The sequence below is a fragment of the Teleopsis dalmanni genome, chromosome 1 (genome assembly GCF_002237135.1).
Source record: "Teleopsis dalmanni isolate 2A chromosome 1, ASM223713v2, whole genome shotgun sequence".
Lineage (NCBI taxonomy): Eukaryota > Metazoa > Arthropoda > Insecta > Diptera > Diopsidae > Teleopsis > Teleopsis dalmanni.
The window spans coordinates 75,017,638-75,045,146 of record NC_051846.1 but is presented as its reverse complement, the minus strand read 5'-3'; the positions used below and the strand labels follow the sequence as shown (position 1 = coordinate 75,045,146).

Genomic DNA, 27,509 nt, shown 5'->3' with positions numbered 1-27,509 from the left:
TTAATCAACATTAGTTCTTGAGCAAATCTTTTCATTTGTTTGTTTTGCTTCTTATTTTCGCACTTTTCGTCATTAAAAAATGCAAATCTTACCAAAGTTCAACAAAAAAAACTTAAATTATTTGTTGTTCCCACTACAACTGTCTCCCAAACAATTCTAGAGATAAACACATTTTGAGAGAAATTTATTCCCTGGGAATATTCAGAATAGCAGTGATTTTATACACCTCAAAATAAAGATAAATAATTATTGTTAATCTTATAGTACATTCACACGTTTAAAATGTTTAAACATTTTGATCACCGTACTGCGCTTTATCATTTATCTACACTTTGTCAAGGTTTTAAAATACAGTTACTAATCCAAAATTTTAAAATACATATTTGCTTTAAAAAACAAAAATCTAACCGAAGACCTGCCAGTATATACGTCCAGTTAGTGAATTTAATTTAACTCAATATCAAAATAATTTTAAAAATATCTGGGTTCCGTGTTTGCAACCTTTTAAGGACATTACTTAAAACTAACTTAAGTCAGTATTAAGACATAAATTACGACCGTGAAATCGCCTCCCAATTTCTTACAATCATAAAAAATATCAGACCTGCTCACACCTGGATAAGGCAAATTGACATGGAAATGTGACACTTGCGGAAAAGCTGGAGCTACTGGCCAGTAGAAAAGTAGAAGCTACTGGCCACCAAACGTACCGAATGGAAGATATTTTTGCTGCCCTATGCTCCTCCTAGGAGTTAAAGGTTTAATATATAAAAAAACATCGCAATTTAAAAATGCGAGAATATACAAAATCGCAATATTTAAAATATTTTTTAAGTTAGTCTGCCCCCTGTTTTACAGCTGTCATTCTGATGTTTCATTTCCATTTGTTCCGCTAAACGTAGATTTCGTGAAAGCTATTGGAATGGAACCTGAAATCATTGCTAAATTTTTTTTATTAAGGGAATCTTATTCTTTGTGTAAAATAAATAAATTTTCATTTTAGAATACGATAACTTAATACAATTAAATTATTTCGTCATCAAAACGAGCAGAAAGTGTGAGAGTGGTTGTAAGAAGGCTGCAGTTGTAAGAATAAAACAGTTTAAGGTCACTTGCGTAAAATGATGTTATTGTTTTGCCAATTCCAATAAAAATATTACGCACCTTTTCGTCAAGGATTCCTCAGTATTTTATATATTAACTATAACATATCCAAAATACTCAAGTGCAAGAAAATTGCTGCACTGAACATTAGTTCATTGGCAGCATTTTTTTTTACAACAATTATCAACTTTCCTTCCTTATACTTGCCCATCTAATATATTATAGACGTTAGCAATGAGTAGCAGTGCTGATGGATCCTCAATTCGTTTTAGTGATCATACTCTTGATAAAGCTACAAAAGCCAAAGTGACTTTAGAAAACTATTATAGTAATTTGGTAACACAATATGGAGAACGTAAACAACGTCTTGCCAAACTTGAGGCACAACTCAAGGATGAGAGCTTGACAGAATCGCAGCGTCAGGAAAAACGTTTGCAGCATGCTCAAAAAGAAACAGAATTTTTACGTTTAAAGAGATTGCGGCTAGGTGTTGAAGATTTTGAAGCCTTAAAGGTTATTGGTCGAGGAGCATTTGGTGAAGTACGTCTAGTACAGAAAAAAGACACTGGACATGTTTACGCAATGAAAGTGCTTCACAAAAGTGACATGATTGAGAAAGAACAAGTGGCGCACGTACGAGCTGAACGTGATGTGTTAGTAGAAGCGGATCATCAATGGGTAGTTAAAATGTACTACAGCTTTCAGGTTAGTAGAGTTTATGTGTGATTTCTTTTTATTTTAACTTGATATTTATGTTATGTTAGAGACTCATTTGTAGGACTTCATAGGACTTTCTATGGTTAAATTTCAGTTTATCCAATTACCTCTTAAAACATTTTTAACCATTTTTTTTTCATATAAACCTACACTTTAATATAAAATCATTTTACTAGTTTATCAAATAAATTTAAAGTTGTAAAAAGTTAATTCTATTTATTAAATAATAACATATTACATGTTAAGCAAAACTATTATTATCAATGATAATTATTTATAGGAAAAGGTATTTAAAAAACACAAAATGGAATAAATAACGACTTCAAATATTTTTATTATTTTAATAAATTGTATTTATAAAGTTAAGAAGAAAAAATAATATTAGTAATCTATATAACTAATTTTCACAAAAGTAAGAATAAAAGTGGCAAGCAAAGCAGTATTATAGCAATAATCTAGGCCTTAAATTTATATTTAACAGAAAATAATCAATTTTAACACAAATTCAGAAATGCTTTCCATTAGAAATGCATATAATTATGACGCTTGTTATTATAATTTTATTTAAATCTAATTAAAAACATTCAACACCCGAATGCCTTTATATAACTTTTCTGACATATGCGATTGTTGATTTCCATTTTCCCAAACAATACTCTTTATATACTTGAATTTAGTGGTTTTGGATGATTCATATCTTTTACTCCTTATAGATTTCGTCCAAAGCATTACATTTTTTCTTTTTCTTTTTTGTAATAGTAAAAACAATATTACTATAAACATTTTTCTTATTTTTATATTCCTTTCTGAGAACTTAAGGTTCTCTACAAAAGATGTATTTATTAGTCGTAATTCGTTTAACAGTTTTCCAGTTTCGGTAAGGACTGTTCTTACTTTGTAGCTTGCGAGTTCCAAGTCACCGCTGAATGGGGAATATCAATCATCATACATAGAATATGATCCAACTACAGTTTCGTTTTCTTTAAGCTTTAGTATTAATGTTCTAATGATTGATAACGTCCAATAGTACTTCATACGAAAATAGCCTAGCTTATTACATTTGGATATTTTTTCTTTATTTCGTATCAATTCTTAAATATAATATGTATATAAGATAATATGTTGTATACTTGTACCACACATGGGCAGTTATTAACTCAGTCATTTTGAATAAGTCTTTACTTAACAATGTTTTTAAGAACTATGATCTATTTAAATAAGTTTTATGGAGTTTCGTTCTTTTGTATTTTATCATATTATAGATATTAAGGTAATAAATCTCTAAACATTGAATAAAATAACAACGAAAATTTATTACAGGACTCAGTAAACCTGTATTTGATAATGGAATTCCTGCCGGGTGGTGATATGATGACACTATTGATGAAGAAAGATACACTTTCAGAAGAATGCACTCAGTTTTATATCAGCGAGACAGCATTAGCGATCGATTCAATACATAAACTTGGCTTTATCCACCGAGATATCAAACCAGATAATTTACTACTGGATGCACGCGGTCATTTAAAGGTATATATAATATATTTTGAAATGTGAACTTCTATTAAGAAAATCTTTATGACCGCTTAAGTTGTGAGGAAAGGGTATACAATTTTGATTAAAATTTTAGTCTTCTAATTTAACAGTGTAGTACGCTATGATTTTGTATTTACCTACTTGTAATATATTCAATTAACATTAAACATTATAATTTTATTTTTATTTAATAATTTTTTTTTCATATTTTTGTTTATAAATTTTGAAGAAAAATCTTTTATAATTGTTAATAAATAAAAAAAATTAAATTTTCTCGCATATTTGATATAATTTTCTTTCTAGCTATCTGATTTCGGTCTTTGTACTGGTTTAAAAAAATCACATAGAACCGATTTTTATCGTGATCTTTCTCAAGCGAAACCATCCGACTTTATTGGTACATGTGCCAGGTAACAATAATACTATAATACTCATGTTGAATTTTTAAACTTACTAACTATTTATATTGTTAGCCCAATGGATTCGAAACGAAGAGCCGAATCATGGAAACGAAATCGTCGAGCATTAGCTTATAGTACAGTAGGCACACCAGATTATATAGCGCCAGAAGTATTCTTACAAACAGGTTATGGTCCCGCATGCGATTGGTGGTCTCTAGGTGTTATAATGTATGAAATGTTAATGGGTTACCCACCATTTTGTTCAGACAATCCTCAGGATACGTATCGTAAAGTAATGAACTGGCGTGAAACACTTATTTTTCCGCCCGAAATACCAATATCTGAAGAAGCAAAAGAAACAATTATCAAATTTTGCTGTGAAGCTGACCGTCGATTAGGTTCTCAGCGTGGTCTTGAAGACTTAAAATCGGTGCCCTTCTTTCGAGGAGTTGATTGGGAGCATATACGTGAACGTCCTGCCGCCATACCTGTCGATGTGCGCTCCATCGATGATACATCTAATTTCGATGAATTTCCAGATGTATCACTTGAAATTCGTAAGTTTTTATATAATTATTATATCAATTTTGTATATATCTTAAGAAATAATGTCGTTTTGTTATTTTAGCTTCGGCACCAATACCTCAAGGTAGCGAAATTGCTAAGGATTGGGTTTTTATAAACTACACATTTAAACGTTTCGAAGTGCGAAACTTGGAATAAAGAATGTGCCTCAACAATGAGGAGATATCTGTATTAAATCGATATAATTTTCGAGTTCAGTAATATTTTTAGTTAAACTAAACAGAATCATAATTGCAACGCCACCAATTAATTAACCACGTACCAGAATCCAACCTATCAGCATAATATATTTTGTTGCATTTGCGCCACTACATTTTATAAGTATGCAGAAACCGTAACTCTGCGATATTTTAAAATTTGCCTACATAAAATTTTTTAAATGTGTTTTTAAAACAAACTTAAATTATTTATATTATTTTTAGAAATCTCGATTATTATATTTATATAATTCATTGAATTTATGCTATATATTTCCTCAAAGTGACTAAATCAATTTGTATTTTGTAATAATTTTTATTTTTTCTTGTTTTTTATGTTTCATCTAAATGATCATAAAACACTTTTATATATATTTTTTTTTCTATTTTAGTAATGTAGAAGTAATTTATTTTTTTTTAATGCACAATATACCTAATTCAAATTAAAAAAAAAAGTGAATTGAAAATGTTTATATTATTTATTTTGCGTAGCTTGATTATGACAAATACTAATGCTAGTACATATATAAATATATAAGCATTCATACTCGATGTATGCTAACAATAAATAAATTATCTTAGATGTTTACGTGTATACACTAATACACTTACAAATAAAGTTTTAAAATATTTTTGGTAATCGATAGGAGTACTAATAAGTCAAATAAATAAAAACGCAATAAACGAATGTGCATATTGAAAATAATATAACAAAATTGTTTTACTATTGTGTTGAGAATTTGTTGTGTGGGAATTTATTTTAAAATTAATGTTTTATACTTTTTAATTATTAAGTTTATTTATGTAAATGTGTATATTTTTAATATTATTTGTTTAATATTTTTTATAGGTATTATTTGTTTAATATTTTTTGTTTATATTTTTTATATTATTTTTTTAATATTTCTTATATTATTTTTTTTATGTTATTTATTTTTTATATATTATTTATTTTTCTATATTATTTATTTTTTATATATTATTTATATTTTATATGATTTATTTTTTTAATTCATTTAATTGATTGCTTCCTATGGTTTGTGGATGACCAAATAAATATCGAGTGAAAAATTTGAATATTAAAAACATTTTAATTGTTTATTCAATCTTCATTATTTAATTTTGAAGACTTAGTTTGATTGATTATATTCTCAGCTCATAGTTGAGTATACAATTATCACGTCACACGGTCCTTTATGTAATAACTATAAAGAACTAAGCAACAGACGTGTATATATAAGTACCTAAAAACTTATTCCACTTCGACCATTTTCTTACCAATTACTTATCTTAATTGTATCTTATCTAAATATTAAATTATCTGTCAAATTTTATGCTAGAAGCTTTGGTATAAACACATTACCACATAAATAATTTATTTTAAGAATCCTCACTAATAACAGCAAATCGCTAATTTGAGTTAATACTTAATATTAAAATTATCAAGTAAGTAATAATTATTTGCTGGTCCTTAATATCCAGATTAAAGCACGAAAGTTAAGAACTTCGTATTTTGTGTTGATTTTTGTCGGGTTTTCTGTATATAAGAACTAAGGTTTACCATATACCATGTTAGTAAAAAGTTGATGTATTAAGGAACCATAACAATTTATGTATGTAGGTACAGAAATGGCAATAAATATTTATTCATAAATATAGTCTTTTTCAAATATTTCCAAATTATTATGTTACACAAAAACTAGAAAAAAACAAGGTAATAATATTTAAATTATATTAACATTATTAATGAATTTACTTTTATCTGATTATACTACTATGTATATATTTTTATTTTTTTAAATATAGTTCCATAAAGCTTTTCCTATATACGATTGCCGTTCGGCTTGCCAAATATAAATACAAATAATAAATTGAAAAGTAACTTCTATATCCATGATTAATGACCGAGTTCACTTGACTTCCTCACTTGAATATACTAAATTAATATAATAATCCCCTCTTTCTTCGCTTCTACAAATAATTAATGCTTAGGCTTATGTATCGATTTTAGGCCCATGGAGATGTATGTAAATCAATTTTTGATAGTCAAATTTTATTATGTTGCAATCGTTCTACAACCAGTGAAATATCGCTCTGAAGTCCCTTAAAAAAAGCAGAACTAACACATATGAACAGATTATTATAACAGATTATTAGCCGTATTTAAATCTTAAATTTTAAAATCGATTCAATTATTTGACTTTATATTAACCAAAAAATAAAATAAATTTTATATTATCATGTTATTTTTTTATTTTGGAACGAACCTTTGCTATACCTAGTATATCCTAGCAAATTTGAGATGGCCAAGGAAAAATATCGCAGTAGATGAAATATATTTCAATAACCCGGTCGAGAACAAAGTTATTAATACTATTGAACGATTTAAATTAATATTAATTACTTCTGGTAAAAAGAATTTAAAAATATTTACACTTCTCTACTTCTGTTCTAAATAAATTTTTCTATGTAGCATATATACAAATTATTAACCGAAAAATGACTTTATTTTCAAATCAAGGTGAAATTTTCATATCAATTAATAACATCATTATTAAAATTGAAGCTACACATTCTTCTAAAATCGAAGTTCATAAAATTTCAATTATAAAAAATTTTATATGTACTAAATATATATATGTTGCCGGGTTCATCAACTCTTAATCTAATCTAAATCCTAAAATACTAACAAAGTATGTTAAAAACAAATACGTAATACTATATTATAATATTCCATATTACCTTCTGGTATTCAAACATATATCTAAGTGTCAAACTATATAACCTCAAATGTAGCGTTAAAATAGTACACCCCTCTCGCTTCTATTATAACACTGGATTTATATAGCGATTGCTAGAACAATCCTCTTCCATATGATTATGGTCTGCTGGTTGTTTTCTTAATTTCTTAAGAATCCAAATTACTTACATTTTTAATTAAAATTTAAGTTCTATGTTAATCTTAGAACTTAATCTTTTAAGTTAATCTTATAACACCAAAAACATTTATATTCCTGTATAGTTATTACATCTTTTGGAATAATATAGTTTAATCTTAAATAAAAATAATAGGAAAGTTTTCTTTTATATATTGAAAATTATTATCAAATATTGACATAATAAAAATATTACGACATATGGAATTCTCGCCTGACTCTTCAGTGTTGTTTTATAGAATAGAATAGAAATAAACAGGGTACCGGTTCCTAACGGAGCGGAAAACCGCGACTATAGTTGATCTTTTGTGCTGTTACAGACCGTAACAGAAGATATTCCGCTTTTAGAAAAAAGCCAAAATGTTTCAAAATAATTATACAATAAATTTACATAATATTAATTTCAGTCCAGTTTACATCTAGGACAGTCTTTGACTGCTACACATTTTTAAATAAGATGTCGACGCAGTTCAATATTTGGGTTTCCGGTTATATGGATATTTTCGGAAATTGCAAAGCAAATGAGCTAGACAGATGGGGTGCTTCCGGAAACCACTCGGAACACATTAACAATCTAGGTATATCGTTGACATCATAAAAGCACTAAGTTCTTCCTGTATCGAACTTTTTAATAAACGAGAAGAAATAGGTGGAAAGACTCAACAATGTGCAAGCATCTGTATGCAATTTGACCATGCTCCAATGAAAGGAAATCAAATTCTCTAATTAAGATGCCCCGTAGAAATATCAGTCTTGTAGTAGATTTACTTACAGGTCATTGTATTTTAGGTGACTATGCTGGAAGACTAAATCTCCCTTTAACCATACTTGCCGTAGTTGTGGTGTGGACGATAAAAGTGCCTCTCATTTGCTTTGTTTCTGTCCAGCATATGCACGACGCCTCCTTACCATTTTAGGGGTTTTCTTTTTTGAGGATTTTGATGAACTGCAAGATCTCCCTTGAATAGCATTATGAGTTTTGCGAAAGGTTCTAAGTGGTTCTAACCCCTGAATTTTTAATTATACAGTAACATAATGCGAATATAGGCCTAAGGGGATCCCTTGGGATCGCCGGTATAACCTAACCTAATCTACTTAAAATATTTACTTCGTGATAATGACAAATATTACTCTTACTTTTTTCTTTATTACTGCTAGATTGGTAGAATTTCTGATGTCCTTCTGTCAGTTGCACTAAGATACCTCGCTTATGCAACAGGTATCTGTTCCGGTGAACTACTTATTTAGTCATAAGTCATGCAAATACCTGACCCTGTGTCTTGACTAGATGATAGTGGTAATTTTTACTTCTTTAAAAATGATAATGGTAATCTTAAATAAAATCCAATTTTTTATAGCAGTAATTGTTCTATAAGTACGTAGGCTAGAGAGCAGAAAAACAAAAATTTGTTATTTCCTCCATTATGTTAAAATTTTAGTGATGATGAGGGTCTCAAATATTCACTTATACAATATGAACTCAAAAATGATTTGTGCGAATAAGATATTAGTATTATTATAATGAATAGAGTTTTATTTTAGATAGATATTAGAATTCTAGGACCCGCTGCACTTACTAAACTTTGGTTATATTTACTTGTTATTTTTGAAACATAACTAGCCTACAAATTTAAGCAAGAGAATATAAAATAATTAGAATAGCTTTTAAGATGGTGAAATATGGTAATAAGATTTGATCGTATCTATAACCTGTATCATGGGTTCAGTGCATTACCACTAAAATGACACGGGGTAACACATTAATTGGGTTCATATTTATATGTTGCATGGGAGAATTATACATACAGTCAAACTTCCATAACTTGAAGTATCATTTTGGTTCGACTTATGAAGACTTCAAGTTAGAGAATATTTTTATTTCTGAAAGAAACTAAAATTTTAAGATATTTATTTATTTATTTGAACTCAAATATAGCACAGAAGTTATAGTAAAGTAAAATATTCAGAAAAATAAGCAACATAAGAAAGAAAAAATTCAACATTTGGTTTGGAAAAAGGGACTTCCCCTAACACTAAAATGGATTCATACTTAAAATAAAAATTCGACTTATAGAATGCACATTTCCCATATTCCTATTGGCACGTGATAATATTTTTATTCGAGTTATAGAGAATTTCGAATTATAGAAGTTCGAGTTATGGAAGTTTGACTGTAACTGATTTAATTTGTGACAAGTAACTGCTTAGCACGTTCGGTAACAACAAAATTCTTGCTCAGGGGACTCATTCACCTCCCTTGGTAATGTTATGTGAGATTGCAATTTCAATGATAATAATTTGTTTTAGGCCTTTGCAGTATTATCTTCCTTTTGATGATATGTTACGGGACTCACTTATGAAACTAATAAGTTTTTTTGAAATATTTACGATGAAACTCAGTAGTTTGGTAAATGCGTACGATTCTCATTAGATAATGTTAATTAAAAAGCTTATTATCGTAATAGATCGAAAGTGGAAGAGAAATATCCTCTATTTATTTAGTGCATACTTACGCTATTATAAATTTGAATTGCATTTAAAATAAAATAACAGAATAAATAAATCTCTACCAAAATAATAGAAACATGCTCGTTTACGAATATAAATATCAAATTAGAAATAATCACAAAATTCGCATTAAATTTAAGTAAACCAATTTGTTTTTTTTTTGAATTTTGAAAATTGTTATTTTTTTTTTTTGAAAATGGTATAAATTCTAATAATTCTTTTGTTTTACTATTTTATAACTAATTGTATTTTAAAATTATTTATAAATTAACAATTACCCTTAACTACATAATTCGATACCATTACACATCTATCAGTAAAATTTCAAGCAAAACACATTGTTTTTTTTTTTATTCTACATTTATGTATACGAATTTAATTTTGAAATTTTTATTAGATGCTGTAACGGCAGTATTATTCATAATAAAATAATAATGATAAGTTAAAAATGTTAAAAGTTTAACTATTTTTCTTAAAATCTAATGAAAATGTATACATTAGAAATGTATTTTATGCACTTTTTTATAATTTTACTTTAAATTTTTTTAATTATGTTTATTCTTCAATTGTAAAAAGAAGGTTTTTGAATTTATTTGAATATGTACAAATCAGTTAAGACTGTTCATCCACCAATAGCATAATTTGTTGTGTCGCAGTCTGCGCTGGATTCCGTGTGCATTCAACTTGGTGAGCATTCCAATCTTTCCGTTGACAGAACTCAGAGCAATATGGAGTCTTCCGACATAAGGAGCATTCCGCAAGAGCTTCTCGATTACAGTTCGCACACTAAAATTAAACAAAAATAATTTAAATTAATTATAAAGCATTGCAAATTACATATGATTATATGTATACAAGTCAATTGATCTCAAAAACATTATTACTAAATAATGTTAATGTTAAAAATTTATTTGCTAAATAATACACAAAATATATATATTAAACAACATATCAGTGACATGATATTAACTACAGCATAGTTGATAGAGTGCAATAATTAATTAATAATATTTTTATTCTAATTACGTTTACAATATATTAATATGTATTGTAATTTTCATTATAAGTATTATTTAAATTGTTTACGGCTCATTTATTATTACTTAACGCGAAGAGAGAAGAAAGATGAGATTCCTTAAATTTTGACAAAGAGCAGTGTGAGAAGAAAGAGAGATTTAATTTTTTTTTTTAATTTATACATTATTAAAATATATATACCTATATCTTAGTCTATTTAATTTTTTTTTGTAAGTCATTTATTTTTTTTAAAATTTATGATAGAAAGTTTAATTTCTTTTTAATTTTTATATTATTAAAATATATATATCTCTTTAATATTAGTTCATTTAATTTTTTTTATATAAATCATTTATTTTATTTTTTAATTTATGAGAGAGAGAGAGATTTAATTTTTTTTTAATTTTTTCATTATTAAAATATATATATCTCTATAATATTAATTCATTTAATTTTTTTTTAAATCATTTATTTTTTAATTAATTTATTTTTTTTTATCGTTTATTTTTTATGATATTAATGTTCTTTTTATTTTTTTACAAATTTTTTTTTTGTTTAAAATTTATTTATGCTTATGGTTAGATTAAAACTGGCTTCTTGGGAATATACACCATTCTAACTGGTTTTTATTGTAAATTTATGGAACTGGTATATATAACAAATAGGGACGTTTTTGTGATATATTGTTACATTATACCATGGAGAAATTGCGTTATTAAACGCCGCTTCAAATATTAGAATAAGATCTTAATTAAAAAAAAAGAGTAGCTCAGAAAGAACTACCTAAATTATGAATTATTAGGTCTTAAATCTTATTTATCAAAAAAATAGTAAAATGTCATAACATTATTTGACAGAATATATATTAAATTTAAATTAATTTAAAGAAAAAAAAAATATATATATAACAATTGAACAGCCAGTTATATCAGTTTTATTGTGTATCAAGCAAAATTTTCGGAATTATTTTTATTTATATTTGAATTGATAACACATTTAAATATATTATAAAATCTTTAACCTAAACATTTTTTATATATTAAAAAATATTATTTTATTTACTGGTTTTTGAACAGGCTGATTGGTCATCTGTTTAAAAAGTTATGTAATAATTAAACAATTAACCAACTAACCAGTTAAAAAATATATAAATAAAATTTGGTCATTAAAAGAATTAATTATTTTATTTATTATTTTCAGTGATACATAAAATAAATCAAGATTTAATTACATTATTAATATTGTTATTTTATAAGTATAATACACAAAATAAATATATTCATTTTTATTTATCATTTTGCTATAATTACATTTTTGATTTTATTTTTCATAAAAATATATTCAATTTTAGTTTTTACGCTCTTTAACATATATTTACATTTATAAGCTTTTTATTTATTTTAAAATAATTTATATTTTAATAAAATTTATTTTAGAAAATACTAACAGAACCGTTTTTAGTTTTTAATTAAATTTAAGTATATTTATTTATAAGTTAAAATTTTTTTATTTGATTTTTTAATTAAATATAAATTTTATTTAAATTTTTTGATTTTGTTATATTACGTTTAATTGTGTTAAATTTTATTTAAATAGTTAGTAATTGGTAATAATTTATAGTTTTTAATATTGAAGATTACATTCGATATTGTAAGGGAATGATATTTTAATTTAATATTTAATGATAATATTTTTTAATAATAATTTCCTAAATTTTTAATATACTATATTTTGCATATAATAGATATTAATAATTGCATATCACATTTTATTATTTTTAAGACATTTTCATTTTAATAAATACATATAAAACTGATGAAAATACAATTTATGTAAATCCTATATAATCCATATAAATATATGTAACATATTTATGTTATTTTGGATGTTATTATTTATGTATATTTTATGTTTCGCGCCATTATTCTCAATTCACTGAAAGATACATCGGTTTTCTCATTAATTATTCTTCTGCTTAATCTAAATTGATTTTTCTGTATGGATCCTACTTTTTATCTGCCTTTTGGATTATATTTAGCATTTCATGTGTTATATCGGTAACTCATTCGCAGAGGTAGTGTTGTTATGAATAGAATCTTGCTTTGTTGTGCCCCACAACCCTTTGTTGCTTATAATTTTAGACCACTAGATTTTTAGGAATAGCGGAAGACATTCCAATGATTAATGTAAAACATAGTCTTAACATAGTCACATAGTCTTGTTAAAGAATTAATTGTTAATATTATATATTATACTTTTTGTAAAATATTAGATTGTTATAGTCTTCTAGACGCTATTATAATTTTATAATTGTATTTTTTTTCAATAAAAATATTGTAATACATATATATTATTATTTCATCTTATAATTATTATTAAAATAATTATATTTTAAAGAACTTAAAATAATTTTTTATTATTATTAGTTTACTGCAATTGTTAACGGTTTTGGACATCGATATTATTTACATTTGCGCTATGTGAACAATGATACAGACCCGTCCGATAAAATATGATTTAGATGATAAAGATTTTTGATAGTATATTAGTCTTATAGAATTATCAAAGTTGATATTTATTATCATTCAATCAATTTATTGTTAGAAAGAAATGTTGCAATCCTTTTTATGATTCTTGTATTTGTGTTCTAATTATAATTAAAATTTTTTCATTATATATTTTTACCTATATATATGTGTTTTGTTTTTATATTTAATGTCATAATATCGTTAATTATTTTCTAAATATATTTAAATTATGTTTTAATGTTAATGTATTCTATAATTGTTTCTTTGTGATATATACTAAAATATTGTTATATTGTTTTAATATAATATAGTAGCCTGATGATGATCATAGATTATAGGCGAAATATCGGTTAGAATAAAATCTCTTAAACACAAAAACTTAACTATTGACCAGTTAGCCCGTTAAAAATAAATTTTATTCAATATAAAATATTAATTTATACAATTTCAAATATTTCAAAAAAGTTATTTTTAATTATTATTTTTAATTAATTATTATATTAGAATATATTATTTTAAAAATATATGTATACATTTAACCTAAAAATATTAATTTACAATAAATATTATCTGTTCGTAAATAAAAATGTTACAAATTTTATAACGTTTTGAAGTTAAAAAACTGAACCTAGAAAACTAATAATACATTTAAATATATACTTATTTGTTAGAAGTGAATAAAAAGTGTATTTAAAACTCATTTATTTTCATTCAGTAGCTTTAAATATATCTTTGATAATATCGATATAAAATCGATCATTTAAAAATAAGATTAGTTATTTGCATTACTTCTGTGTGATTTATTTTGTGTTTTAATAATTTTTCTTAAGTCTAGGTATGGCACTTGTAGTCTATAAAATTATATATGGACAAATATACAAATAAGTTACTTCTAAAGATCATGATGTGTATTAATATCCGAAACAGCTTTGGAGTCAGCAAAAAAAAAACGCAATTAATTAAATATAAACATTTTGTTGTGACAATTTATTACTTTTTAAGAACTTTTGTATTTAGAAATCAGTTGCCTCATCATAATTGACTTTAAAATAATATTTAGTTTAGAATAATTACTTTTAATTACGTTCCGATAAGATTTCAATGTAATATTATTATTACTTTAATATGATTCCAATTTTTAATCATTAAAAAAGATAAAAAATGCTAGCATCACAATTTTTCAAGTTAAATTTATTTAAAACCTTTTAAAAAGACTAATTAAATTTTTATATAGAATTCTAATTAATAGTTTTTACTTTGAAATATAATTGATATTTTGAAGAAGTTGTTATGTAATGCATTTAATATTCATGAAGATATTACGTACAGTATACGAGAGACGACTTTAAAATATGTATTTAATTTTTAAATTTACCTTAGATAAGGAAAAAATTCTTACTTTTTTTGCTGAAATAATTTCGTTTCCATGCAGTGATCCCGCTATGTTGGGGTCATCTAAATCTGAATGTACTTGTACACGCATTGCTGCCATAGCTGCATCTCTCTCTTTTTGCAATATCTCGATTTTACGATCATACGAATTCTTCAAGTCGGTCAGTATGCGCTTAAAGTCATTGGTAGCTTTCACCATTGTGCAATAAACATTTTCAAGATTTTTCATAGTTTGATTGTTATCCATGAAAGAAATTGAGCCTGCTTCACTGATATTAACTACAAATGTTTCTCTCTCGTAAGGATTTCCAATTTGTGACTGATCAACAAGCTCAGTGGAGGTATCAAGACTGTCATTGAGTGTTGGCCATGGTTCATCTTTTGATGCAATATTATCTTCTGCAAGGAACATATTGTTCTCATCTACAACAGTGGTAGCTGGTTGTTGTTCGATGCTGTTATTGTTGTTGTTGGTGTTGTTATTTCTTTTACGTTTTGGACCTGAATCTATATCTTCATCTGCTTGATTTCTCTTTCGACGTTTATAAGGAGTAAAAAGTCGTACTGGCCCCGACGCTATAAAATAAGTTTTATATATATTAATAATGTAAGTTTTAAGTAATTTGATATTTTTAATAGTTTAATATTACAATATCTTACACTAAAAACACACTACATTTGTTTGTAATTTTAGCTGTCGAAAATTATTATTTTCCATTGAAAGCAACAACAATTGACAGTTAAAATTAAAAATATGACAGCTGAAATTACAAACAATACGCTCGTGTGAATCCAGTATTAATTGTTGTATTTGAATTCAAAGGAAACTACATATCGTCGTTGCTTACCGTGGTTATTCTCTTAATTTTTGAAAGTTTTCTTGCCATTTTTTTTTTAATAATGTAACCTCTGCATTAAATAATAATAAACATTTATATAATAATGCTGCAGTTGTTGTTATCTCCGTACTTAATATATATCATAATTAACCTCCTTAGGAGGAGATGAATAGCCAAGCCATTACTCTTTGCTGTTATTCAATACTTTCGAGTCTTATATTTGCTCATTCTTATAATAAGTATATAAAGAGTAGTATAACATTGCATATACATATTTGAGCTGAAATGCTTAAGACAAATATTTTTTTTAAATATGATTTTTTATATTATGCTTTATTTTAAGAATTAACTTTGCAATTCAACAACTGATCCTTAATTAGTTTTTGTAGCGCAGTTTATTACCGAACAGAAATATCTCATATTTTATTCGACTTCATATGTTGATTTGACCAAATGCTTTTCAAACCAAAAGAGTACTGGTCACGGATTGATATTCAATTGGACAACTGCGGCAAGAAAGCAGAGCTGCCAAAAAAAGACAAAACCCACAGAAATCAAGGATATAAATTAATCCATAAAACATTAAATTATTATACCAACATATTTGAAGAACATTGAAAGGGCTTGTAGTGTAACTGAGTTATTCTATTTTTGAAAGAAAATTTTCATATTTATAATGACTTAAATCGTTACTCAATTTAACGATTTCAAAGAAAATAGATATATACAACATTTAAATGGAATATATGTTTAACTTAAATGAATAGAAAAAAACTGAATACTTTGAATGTAGATTATATTATTCACTAATTCGTTTGAGTTAGCCTATTTTAAGCAATAATGCATAATCATTTCGATAAATTTTGTGCACTAAACCAATTTACGAAAATCAAGCTATCAATAACTGGTTGTGGCTGTATGTTATCAAATATACCTACCGGCTTCATCATCACAGCAGACAGTGCAACAACAATTAGTCGCGTGAGGTGTAAGCGCTCCTTCGTCAATTAATGATTGCAGGGATTTACCGCCATATTTAATTGAACGTTTCCAGTCTTTACTGGAGCCACGACCACAAACATTTTCGAATTCACTAGGTGTGTACCATTTATCCTTATACTTTACACAACGTCCACGTCCGCCAGAACCTAATTTACTACGATGTAATTCAGCAGTTGTAGTTTTACAACGTATAGCAAAGACTTCCACGTGATTCGTATCAGCCCAACTCACATTCCCTGAGGCGGACCCTTGCGCTGGATGATCACCCGTTGCGGCACTGTCATGGCTATTGTTGCTTCCAGAACCGTCATGATTTCCTCCACTACCACCAGGTTGTTGCTGTATGACAATGGTTTTTAAGTCACCACCAACATTGCCTACCACAGTACCGCCTGATATATAACCATTGTTGTCCACACACAACATTTGTTTAAAATTTGGTAGTTGGTCTTGTGTAATCATATTAAATGTAGTGCCCGTAATCATTGAACCTATTGGTAAGTTTACGGGAACTGACACAACACCGCCACTGCCACTGTTTTCATTCGATGATGTGACCATGCGCATTTTTGTATCCAACTATGATTAAATAATTAAACATAATTATTTTAATTGTTACTTTTTAATAAATATTTATATAAAATAGTTGCATTTCAATATTTTTTTATCTATATATGCAAGAAAAATTGTGTACACATTAATCGGGTCTTTGGAGGTGGTGGTGGGCCGACAGAGGGTGTCGCGCGCACTTTGCTGTTAAAATATTTAATAAAATTTCACTTACTTGGTGATGAGCTGTGGTTTCAAGAATAACTTCTTCCTCTTTTACAATATCTCGTGCATCATCACCAAGACTACCTAAATCTTTTACATCGCGTATCCTACTTAAGTGAATTTCGGCGGAATCAACTTGCTCCATAATATTTTTTCTTCTAATTAAAAATTCACATAAAATATGCACTTTTTTTTTACAGGCCTTAACACAACTATTTTATTTAATTTTCTTATTTAATAACCGATTATTTAAATGTTGTTTTAGTTTTGTAAACAATAAATCACATTTTGCTTATAAATACATTTTCGTCAAAAATATTGAAATGTGTGACATTTTTTAAGTGATAACAACTTTCAGTGCTGTACTGCGTTCGAATTAATTTCGACATTCCAACTGTCAAATTAATTTTTGTATACGTTGAATGCATTTCTAGTCTATATCATTAGTTTTGTTTGCAATTGCAAATTTACTACATTTAGCATTTCAATAATACATATTAATAGAAATATCTTTTCTAAACTCTCTATTATATTTATAATAAATATAAAAATTTATATGATATTTTTGAAATCCGCTGTTTCTGCTTTATAATTGTTTATTGATATATAAATGTTTATAGTATATAAATATTTATGATGTACATATTGTGAATTATGATAATGAAAATTTATATAATTATTAAACTTAAAAGTAATGTTTTTTTATATATTTCCTTATGAAATTTTATATCATTTAATATTATACTAGCGTACAGATTCCCTTTGCAATATATTACATTGTTTTCGAACACAACATACGCATTAAAGAAGTTTGTTTATGTTATTTGTCGAATTCCAGCTGTCAAACTCGAGTCTTATTGGAATACTGTGTTGTGTTAATTGGAATAGTTTTGTTGATAAACTTTGAGTTTTAATAGATAATAATTTTATACACTTTGTAATAAGTAAAATAAAATTCAGACTGATATAGTATTTATATTATAAAGATCAATTAATTCAAAATGTTAGCTGATGTTGATGTTTTTATCAGTAATTATACATTAGTAGATCCAGAAATCTATCAACTATTCATAGAAGGATTTTCCTGTTAGTAAAAAGTCGCGTAATGATATTGGTATTAATGCCAATTCTAGCATTTTACATTTATTTAGTGAAATTAATAAAATTTAAATTAATGCAGCTAGTGAAGCAGTATGCTATATGAAGCAGAAAGGTTTTGTTCAGTTTTTGGGCGCTCCAATTGATCTTATTGCATCTGATATTTTGGACCATTACCGCACTTATTCTTTAATTGAACGTCTCTTACATGCACCAACAAAACTTTTAGAACAATCATGTTTTCAATTAGAACCCAATACAAGAGATTTTATTATTGAAAAGTAAGTTCCATCTGCATATTTGTTTTGCCTTCTATTTAGTTTACTTTTTTTTTGTTAAACGTATTTATATCGTAGGTATTACTCCATTGACGATGCTGTGGCTCGTGAAATATTAGGCAAAAAACTATCATCACGGTATCGTAAAGATTTGGATGAGGTCGCGGAGAAAACTGGTGCAAAACTGAAATCCTGCAGGTGAAATTAGTTAAACATATACTAATTTTTATTTTTTATTACGTTTTGTTATATGTAGACGTCAGTTTGATAACGTAAAAAGGATTTTCAAAATTGTAGAAGAATTACCTGGAAATATTACTAATAATATAAAACAGCATTTTAATATATCAGACGAACTTGCTAAGTAAGTAATCCCAAATATTTTTATACTTGAATATTAAATTTGTTGTTTTATTTTAAATAGCCAAAAAATGTTCAGTAGTTCAATTTTTAATTAAATTATTTTTAGTACATTTTTTAATATATACTCATTTATAAAATCTATATACATGCTTTCTGCACTAGGAAATACGCAACAATTGTGTTTTTAGCATGTTTACGTTTTGAAACATCAAAAAAGAAACTGCAATATTTAACGTTTGCAGATTTGTTTGCATGTTCCCAAGCGATTATGATTTATTGGACGTACACTTATCAACATACTGGACCAGAATACTATGATACCGAAATGGATAAAGAATTTCTATTGGACTTAAGGGAGTTAAGATGTTTGCTGGACAAAGAAAAAGAAATTAAACAGTAATCCTAAATTCCCATCTTAATTAAAAGAAATTAAAATAAATTCTTATTTCAGTCTTGTATGTATGCGTTTGAAACCTGTTTTATTGGAGAGATCATTTCACGAATTGGATGCAAATTTTCGGTATGACAATATATCTATAATATTATCATGATATTTATATTAATCCCAATTCTTTTTTAACATATTTTTACATATTAACATTTTAAATAATGTACTTATGGCTACTAGACTAAGCTAATAAAATGAATATCGATTAGTTAAAATTAGTTATTAGTTAGATATAATGAGTAATATACTAATAATTATAAAAAAAAATAAAATTTTATGATTGAAGAACAAAAATTTAAAATAAGTACAAATAATAGTAATAGATGTGCAAATGTAATATAATGTAAATATCCTAATAAGAAAAGTTTTATGACTTATAAATTTTTTTAACACAATATAGTACTACTAGTATAATATATATTACTGCTACTATCAATACATATTTCTAACATGGCTTAAGTATTATTTGCAAATACAAACTGAGGATATGCATATTAAGGTTCCCAGAACGGCTGGGTCTATGTCCCGGAGCGATGATCAAGTGTTGTCCAACACCTCTCAAAAGAACTTCACAAGCATATTAACATAATTTACCTTAATAATTGTTTATTTTACATATTTACATGTTGTTTCATATTATTTAAAGTAATATTTAATATTTAAAGTAAAAACCGACCCAAAGCCTGATAGAAAACAAATAGCTATAAAATAATGTAATAAAAATAAAAAAATAAATATATAAAAGAATGTATTATGATTATTAAATATAAATTAATATGATGAAGTTATTTAATTTAAGCTATGTTGCAAGTTTTTCAGATTATTAATAATATTATTTATTCTAAATATACTATATTTAGTATATTATTATGTATTACTATTTATATACTATTATTATTATTATATTATTATTACTATTTACTACATTTTAAATTAATAATAAAATTAATATATACTTTATATTTAACGAAATACATTCATTATTTATAATTATTAAATATAAAATCCTAACCATTTTTTACCTATGGATTTTAATACCTATTGATTTTAAATTAATTCCATAATTAAATATACTTTGTAAATAAATTATAAAAAAAATTGTAATACATAATGATTTTTATTATTAGCTCATATTGGCGTGCTCTCATCACGATCGCGTGTAATCTACATAGGACTCGAGAACTTAGAGATTTGTTTTTGGATTTATGTGAAAAACTTGTTGAACCATGGCGACAAAATGGTTGGACTCGAGAACAAGTCAATAAATTTTTATCCGCTATTACACAAGGTGTTTTAGATCTGGAAATATCTAGGTATATATACAATAAAAATATAATTTTATTTTTTTAGAAAAAAAATTTAATGCTCTTAATTTAGGGATCAAGAAACTCGGTGTCTTTGGGATCGATACATGCAGGTTATAAGCATTTGTTTGGATAAAATGTATCATATATAAAATATATGATAAAAAAAATGTTGTTTTGTGTTTGTGTTTATTAAAGACTATATTGTTGCAATTTTTAAAAAAATCATTCTTCCATATAATAAATAAATTTCATATCAGTGGATTTTGATTTTTTGGATATTAATGAAATATGCTTTGTTATATATTTATTAATTTGAAAGAATAATAATTAATTGGTTATAATTAATTGGTCTATTTTTATTTTTTAATTGGTCTGCAATTAGAGCTAGAAAAAAGAAGAATAATATAAAATAAGAAGGAAAAAAAACTATTATTAGAGATGATTTCTGTGAGCTTATTAATATGAATTTTTTATGAGTCATTATTTGGTGTGTTACACACATTATGTATATAAATAATAATTAATAAATAGGATTAAGGACATTATTTTAATGAAATCTTAAAATTTTTTAATTTCCCATGGCAATATTTGCATGAGTATAAAATAATTTTTACAGCTTTTTTGATATGTGATTAAAATAAGAATACTCTAATATTAAACGTTAAGTCCACTCAACTTTTGTTAATATTGAAAATTATAGTTGCATCAACAACAACTACATCATTAAATTTTGCATATAATCTAAAGAGTTGTGCATTTTTTAAATTTCAGAATTTCTCTATGAGTTAAAAAATATTTTTTATCACAATTGATCTATCTTGCTCGCCTTCTACCTTCGTAACAAACGAATTTAATAAACAAATTTCCTATTTTAAAACATTTTATTTTAATATAGACCTGTGGTTCCCAAGTCTTTTTTTGACCAAGGACCATTACGATATATTTGTTTTTTGTAGGGACCAGAAAATTTATGAATAAAAAAACTGTATGATTAATGTGCTCTATGCATCTCTGGTATGATGTATAATGAATTGTATAAGTGCATATGTACATTATGTAGGCAATAAAATAGGTGTATAATCACTTGGACATTTTTTGTGCTTATTCTTTAATAAGTGAGGTCTCAGTGGACAAACAACATGTATCCGCATATGTTAAATTTCAATTACGGACTATTTATAATTATTTCAGGGTACACCGGTTGAGAACCACTGATATAGATATACACATATCTGTAAGCTATAATTTTATACTTTAGTTTTATAGTGTCTTTTCTGGTTCATTCTAAGAAAACATTTAAAAGTTTAAATATGAAACTATTTTAAAAATAAAAAAATACTTAAATATATATCATATAAATATATATCATAATAATGTAAATAATGTGATGAAAAAATATAATTTATTTGGATTTATCTTCAATTCCATCAAAGCAAAGTGGATATTTCATATATTGAAGTTTCTTTAATAATGCCGTATAGATACTTCGTCTTCTTTGTTTCGTTAACTCCCAGTGGAGCATAGGGCCTCAAGCAGTATAGATTAATATATATTTATGTACTAAGCGTTTATTGAAAGCTCCTCTTATAGATATTTTAAACTTAATGTAAAAACAATTTGTTTGGTTTTAAAGTTCTCTTATGAATTCTTTAATAATAGACTTTTGTTTAACTTGTCACGGCTTCAAAAAGATTGATATATTTGCCGAAACTAAAACCGGAATTAAAAACAAAATTTATCTATTTTTTTTGGTTCAAAGTCGTGCTCACATTCGTCTTCGATTGTTAAAACTCTAATAACTGTTGTTGTTATTTATTTAAATTTATTATTTTTGTTGAATAAATTCATCAAGTGTTCTCAAAAATATTAATAAAATGATTTTAATTAAGACAAAAACAAAAAAAAAACAAATTACAATACAAATAAATACATAAAATATATTTAGTCCCTACTGAACTAACAATTGGAATAAACCGATATTTTTGTTGGAACGAAAATCGAAATCGAGCCAATATTTTTTTTTAATGGAATCGGTACTATAGATAGATTTTGAAGGTTTGGGAATTATGTCACTACGTCACTGCATCCTTTTAGAATTATTGTGACAAACTCACTTTAGTTCCATAGACGCGTAGCAATTAAAAATGTTATTGTGTCCCTTGAAGATATGTTGCCTATATCCGTTATAAGTAGATAGGCAGTTGAGAAAGTACCGAAGTCTGAATCTGGCATGACAATTACAGTGACATAAAATGTGTTCTGCTGTTTCCTCTTCTTCGTGACAACGTCTGCTGCTATCATCTAGATTTAGATAGCTAGATTTGATAGATGTTTTTTGACTCCGCAATCAGTCAGAAATCCTGTGATAAATCGGATAGATTTTCTGTTCAGCATAAGTAGCTCCCTAGTTTTGGATTTTGATCCATTCGGCATGAATTGTTTAGCTTGTCTGCAGGCAATTACATTATCCCAATCAGTCTTAGCTGCTTTTTTCAGTCAGTTATTAATTTTAAGTTTGATCGGAACCATATCCCTACTTTTTGATCGATTCGACATGAATTGTTTAGCTTGTCTTTAGGCAATTATATTTTCTCAATCAGTGAGCTGCTTTCTTCGATCATTCATTAATTTTAAGTTTGATCGGAACCATATCCCTACTTTTTGATCGATTCGACATGAATTGTTTAGCTTGTCTGCAGGCAATTATATTATCCCAATCAGTGTGAGCTGCTTTTTCCACCCATTCATTAATTTTAAGTTTGATCGGAACCATATCGCTATATTTTATTTAACGCTTTAAATAAAAGTATTTCATAATAAATTTATCATTATTTAAAGTATTACTCCAAACAATTTTAAACGAAAGATTGTTAATATTTTTTTAATTTAAACAAATTGTGTATGCGTTTATAAAATATATTTATATTAATTACTATTTAACTGTATTTATTTTATCATATTATTATTTTTTTTTTGTTTTTTAAAGAATCTTGATCTAGCCTAACATTTTATTGTACATCATTACTTATGATCGTTTCGAAAACAAACAAAAAAAGTAGGGCAGTATGTTTTTTATATTATTTTTTTATGTACACATAACCTATTGAACATATTTAAATTATTTGAAACTAAGTTTAATGAACTAAATCATTTAATTTAATTGCGAAGTCTAACTGTTTTCACAAACAAATCGCCGTCATTTAGAATATTTTTTATTGGAATTGCATGCTGGCACTCTCGAGTATTTCTACTTAAATTTGTTTGTAAACAGAAATTTTAGTGCAGTAGATACAGACAGAAATCTCTTCGCCCTCCCCGGCATTACAGCACCCAAAAGCGTAGAGAAAAGTCACTCATTTGTAAATTATTTCCATTTGTCAGTTGCGAATTTCCATTAAACTCAATTTGTTGCTTCTATTGGAAAATTGCATTTCACGCCAAATATTTTTTAGTACTTATAAAAATAAGGAATAAGGAATTAAAAATAAAAATAGTTATTAAAGGATTCACTTAATACATATTATTTTGTTTTATAAGAATATAATATTATTTTAATGGAATTCCGGTAAGTCGCACTGAGTGCATTTAATAAATTTGCCGTGGTGTAAATGCAAAAATGGAACTAACTTTCTTTACACTTGACAAAAGATTATTTTAAATAAATTTAATGCAGAAATAGTTTAATAATATTTATTATTGATATAATATAAAATGCCATAAAACAGCTTTTGATTCGAATATATTAAAAAAAGTTGGCTAAGTAGGTTTTAAACGTACGATTAAAACGCATGAAACCGGATGTGTTATTGCAATGAAGCAATGAAAATAAGTGTGTTAAAATGTCGAATAAGTGTTTATTATGTTTATTATTATAAAAAACTGTTTTATTATTACTAAATATTATAAATGTATTACTTGAAGTCCTTAAAATAGTTTTTATATTCATAACAGTGACACTTTAGAGGAATTGGACGATGACACGTTTGACGACGCTAAATCTACTCGTACTACCGACGAAAATCGCAAGTAAGTTGTACATTTCTATTTAAATTACAAAAATAAATTTATATACAAAAACATATTTAAATAAAAATTATATATGTATTTCTCTGTTAATTTTATTAAAAAGGCAAAATCACAGTGAAATTGAAAAAAGGCGACGAGATAAAATGAACACATATATAAATGAGTTATCGTCTATGATACCCATGTGTCATGCAATGCACCGAAAACTGGATAAATTATCAGTATTGCGTATGGCAGTCCAACACTTACGCAGCATACGTGGCACAGTTCATCCATACAGTGGTGGCGATTATAAACCAACATTCCTTTCAGATCAAGAACTTAAAATGCTTATATTGCAAGCAGCTGAAGGATTTTTATTTGTTGTTGGTTGCGACAGGGGACGAATTCTATACGTTTCTGAATCTGTTTCAAAAGTTCTTAATTGTACACAAGATGATTTACTTGGACAAAGTTGGTTCGATGTACTTCATCCAAAAGATGTGGCAAAAGTAAAGGAGCAATTATCGTCGCTGGAACCAGTGCCAAGAGAACGTCTAATTGACGCTAAAAGTAAGCTAACTATCTATATCAAGAAGACTTATAATTATTTTAGTTTTTAGAGAGATTTTAATTTAGAGGGTTTTCGAAGAGTAAAGAAAGAAAGGACAAACTCATGGCTTAGAACTCGCCAAATTATATACGGACTATAAGCTAACTAAGAAATAGGATTATTTTCTAAGACCACTGATGATGAGTTGTACTTGCCAATACTCGAAACAGCGTTGTATGGTCAGCCAAATTCCAATAAATTAACTAAAATTTTTGTGTTTGTCTTTTCTTTCGTTGCTATTCGAAAACCATCTAAATTTTCAAAATAGCTTCTTTGTCATTATAAGAGAGTGTACTTTTTTCGGCACCACTAATAAAAACTTTAAAAAAGAATATATGATATGCCTTCGAAAAAAATGAGTTTAATGCACTTTATACCAAATTGTCATATGAAAATAATCACATTATTTAATAGTTATTTAAATGAAAAACATTTTTATGATTATTTTTAATTTTACAATCATTTTATATAATTTTTAGCTATGCTACCTGTCAAAACAGATATTCCACAAAGTTTGTGTAGGTTGTGTCCAGGAGCGAGACGTTCATTCTTCTGTCGTATGAAAGTTAAAGCTCACAGCAATCAAATCAAAGAAGAATCAGATACATCATCCAGTTCGCGTAGTTCGACAAAACGAAAATCAAAGTTAAGTGTAGATCATAAATATAGAGTTATACAGTGCACAGGTTACCTTAAGTCATGGACACCAATCAAAGACGAAGAACAAGATGCAGATAGCAATGACCAAATGACGAACCTTTCATGTTTAGTAGCAGTCGGTAGAATACCACCTAATGTGTTGGAATCTAATATACCATCGTCGTTAGATACTCATCCCAACATAAGACATGTTTTATTTATATCCAGACATTCCATAGATGGAAAATTTCTTTTTATAGATCAAAGGTGTGCATAACAGTATACAATATTATAGTATATAAAATGATTTGATATTTTTAAAACAAAAAATATATATATTTCATATTTTAGAGCCACATTGGTCATTGGTTTTCTGCCTCAAGAGATACTTGGCACCAGTTTTTATGAATATTTCCATAATGATGATACACCCGCATTAGCAGAATCACACAAAACTGTAATGCAAATACCAGAGAAAGTAACGACACAAGTGTATCGATTTCGTTGTAAGGATAATAATTTTGTACAATTACAAAGTGAGTGGAGAGCTTTTAAGAACCCGTGGACTAATGATATTGATTATATAATCGCAAAAAATTCCGTGTTTTTGTAAGTTAAAAAATAAAGAATTACTTAATCGAAAGTATTGAGTTATCTTTAATTATGATAGATATTCTAATATTATCTGTAGAGATATTAACATATCTCTAATTGATAGATGTGCTCAAATTGAAAGTATTTAATTTTTTATAAAAATATTAATAACGTTCTGTAACAGGTTTTTAGAAAGAACTTATTATTAATACAATAGCAAATGTGTTTAAATTAAAGAAATTTATAAACAAATCATTAATTAGTGTATAAATATAAAAAACAAGATACTGATCAAAAAGGAAATTCTCTAAAATTCTCCTTTATGTATTGGTTGCACTAACAGTAATGCACGTGTTAACTATCAAATAACTGTGATACTTAGCTTGTATTAGCTGATCAAATGTGCAAAATGTACATTAATGTATTTGGCGATTTTGAGCCTGAGAAAATGTTGGATAAATGAGTTTATATGGAATTGTGTATTGAAAACAGAATAAAGTATACGGAGGGAATTATGAAAAACCTTTTTATATACTATATTTTTCAGAAGATCGAAAAAACATTGGAGATGGCTTGAATTTTCGACGTCAAACATTGAAATAAATTGTGAAAAGGTGAAAAAGGTTAA

At 26.5% G+C, this 27,509-nt stretch overlaps 4 protein-coding genes across 5 annotated transcripts; 3 read left to right on the top strand and 1 right to left on the bottom strand.

Moving 5' to 3' along the window:
- Nucleotides 1-922: 922 nt before the first annotated feature.
- On the top strand, nucleotides 923-4,778 carry LOC119670684 (serine/threonine-protein kinase tricornered). The gene is made up of 5 exons (XM_038081062.1): nucleotides 923-1,809; nucleotides 3,142-3,351; nucleotides 3,661-3,767; nucleotides 3,831-4,315; nucleotides 4,387-4,778. The coding sequence occupies exons 1-5, from the start codon at nucleotides 1,339-1,341 to the stop codon at nucleotides 4,479-4,481; spliced, it is 1,368 nt and encodes a 455-aa protein (XP_037936990.1). The 5' UTR covers nucleotides 923-1,338; the 3' UTR covers nucleotides 4,482-4,778.
- Nucleotides 4,779-10,522: 5,744 nt separating this feature from the next.
- LOC119669451 (deformed epidermal autoregulatory factor 1) lies at nucleotides 10,523-17,856 on the bottom strand. The gene is made up of 4 exons (XM_038079346.1): nucleotides 17,547-17,856; nucleotides 16,699-17,341; nucleotides 14,929-15,497; nucleotides 10,523-10,770 (listed from the first exon to the last, which is right to left on the bottom strand). The coding sequence occupies exons 1-4, from the start codon at nucleotides 17,679-17,681 to the stop codon at nucleotides 10,597-10,599; spliced, it is 1,521 nt and encodes a 506-aa protein (XP_037935274.1). The 5' UTR covers nucleotides 17,682-17,856; the 3' UTR covers nucleotides 10,523-10,596.
- Nucleotides 17,857-18,403: 547 nt separating this feature from the next.
- LOC119668274 (acidic fibroblast growth factor intracellular-binding protein) lies at nucleotides 18,404-21,290 on the top strand. Of its 2 annotated transcripts, none has more exons than XM_038077729.1 (8): nucleotides 18,404-18,650; nucleotides 18,717-18,915; nucleotides 18,991-19,110; nucleotides 19,169-19,276; nucleotides 19,438-19,671; nucleotides 19,727-19,795; nucleotides 20,851-21,036; nucleotides 21,101-21,290. In XM_038077729.1, exons 2-8 carry the CDS (start codon nucleotides 18,737-18,739, stop codon nucleotides 21,177-21,179), a joined length of 975 nt encoding a protein of 324 aa, XP_037933657.1. In that variant the 5' UTR covers nucleotides 18,404-18,650; nucleotides 18,717-18,736; the 3' UTR covers nucleotides 21,180-21,290. The 2 variants fall into 2 exon arrangements, with proteins under 2 accessions (XP_037933657.1, XP_037933656.1); XM_038077728.1 differs by having other exon boundaries at nucleotides 18,471-18,622.
- A 3,264-nt stretch (nucleotides 21,291-24,554) lies between these two features.
- LOC119672882 (protein cycle) lies at nucleotides 24,555-26,930 on the top strand. Its single transcript, XM_038084042.1, has 5 exons — nucleotides 24,555-24,595; nucleotides 24,982-25,056; nucleotides 25,160-25,608; nucleotides 26,128-26,554; nucleotides 26,639-26,930. The coding sequence occupies exons 1-5, from the start codon at nucleotides 24,585-24,587 to the stop codon at nucleotides 26,898-26,900; spliced, it is 1,224 nt and encodes a 407-aa protein (XP_037939970.1). The 5' UTR covers nucleotides 24,555-24,584; the 3' UTR covers nucleotides 26,901-26,930.
- Nucleotides 26,931-27,509: the final 579 nt, after the last annotated feature.